The sequence below is a fragment of the Etheostoma spectabile genome, chromosome 6 (genome assembly GCF_008692095.1).
Source record: "Etheostoma spectabile isolate EspeVRDwgs_2016 chromosome 6, UIUC_Espe_1.0, whole genome shotgun sequence".
Taxonomy (NCBI): domain Eukaryota; kingdom Metazoa; phylum Chordata; class Actinopteri; order Perciformes; family Percidae; genus Etheostoma; species Etheostoma spectabile.
Genome location: NC_045738.1, coordinates 15,620,746 through 15,622,212, shown reverse-complemented (window position 1 = coordinate 15,622,212; position 1,467 = coordinate 15,620,746). Strand labels below are relative to the sequence as shown.

Below are 1,467 nucleotides of genomic sequence, written 5' to 3'. Positions count from 1 at the left end.
TTGTCCAACGATTACTAATTTTTAAACTAGAACCCACAAATAAATGCATAAATATACGCATAGAAATAGCCTAGCACAAAACCACATGCAAAATGTTAACTTGTCAATGTTAGACTTCAAATTAGATATAATGTGTAAATTAATGAGGATTAGAGATGCTAGTTGGCAAACTAAGATACCTTTGGACAGAGCCAGGCTAGCAGTTTCCATCTGTGTTATGCGAAAATAACATTAGATTAGATTAGATTAGATTAGATTCAACTTTATTGTCATTACACATGCACAGGTACAAGGCAACAAAATGCAGTTTGGGTCTAACCAGAAGTACAATAGCAGTAAGTGCAGGATATATACAATGGTTCCATAAGTGCAGGATGTGGATATGTAACATGTTGCTGGTTGTAGCACAGAGATGAAAGGGGTATGTATGGAGTCATCTAACTCTGGGAGATACGCTGAATAAGCTAAAATCCCAATAAGTCTCAGGGCAGAAGTTGCTTTACTGTTTATAGACTTAACGGTTTCTGTTCATAGAATAATCGTGCAACATTCAAAAGGAAAGAATTCTTCTGAAAATCACACAGCTGCTGTCTCTCTACAGATCCTCCAACTGACCCCACGCTGGCTATGGATACTGAGCTCAGTGAAGATCAACTCATCACCATCAACTGCACTGTTGAAAGCTTCCCACCGTCAACACTCGCCTTGAAAAGGACTTCCAAATCAAAACCTCAGTCCTCAGAATGTTTTTTCACTCAACCTTGGCCTTCTAACACTCTTCACCACAAATTCAATGTAACTTCAACTCACACAGGAGTTTACACCTGCATGGCCACAAACAGGGAAGGTTCAAAGACAAGCACACCCAAAACATTGGTGGTAAAATGTGAGTGATTCAGCAGTGAATTGTCTTTTTCCAAACAAATTATCAAGACCAAAACTTTCCAAAAAGTAGATCTTCAGCTATTATTTACATGTGAAATCATTTTGGTTACATGTCTAGTTTTTAGTACTACAGTTTAGTTAAAGTACAATTTTGTGGTACATGTGCTTTACTTCCATTTTCGGCCACTTTACGCCACTTTTATTTTTTTAAAGTGCATTTTCCTGCTAAAACTATGAATGCCTGACTTACTTTCTTAGAATGGTTCATTTGTATTATGAGGTATTCGACTTTTACTTCCATCTCTATCATTCGTCCACCACAGAGTAAAATATAATAAATTAAAAGAAACACCTTGAGATTTAATGCACCACAACCACAAACTACGGCCTCAAAAATTATAATTTAAATCAGTTTTTCTCCCATCCAAAATTGTGCATTGGATTGTATCATACAGTTGTGCTCACAAGTTTACATTCCCATGCTAAATTTTACCAGAAAGAGGAATAAAAAAAACATCTTTTGGAAATTGATCCTATTGCCTTAGTTAAATGTTCTTTGTGAATGAATAATGTATCGTAAAT

General features: G+C 35.9%; 1 protein-coding gene across 1 annotated transcript in view; it reads left to right on the top strand.

Annotated features, from left to right (window-relative positions):
- si:dkey-24p1.1 (B-cell receptor CD22) overlaps positions 1–1,467 on the top strand; it is a 14,115-nt gene that overhangs the window by 4,318 nt on the left and 8,330 nt on the right. Inside the window, exon 8 of the mRNA XM_032517387.1 lies at positions 602–886. Within this exon, the coding sequence (XP_032373278.1) occupies positions 602–886 (285 nt within the window). The remainder of the gene's footprint in view (positions 1–601; positions 887–1,467) is intronic.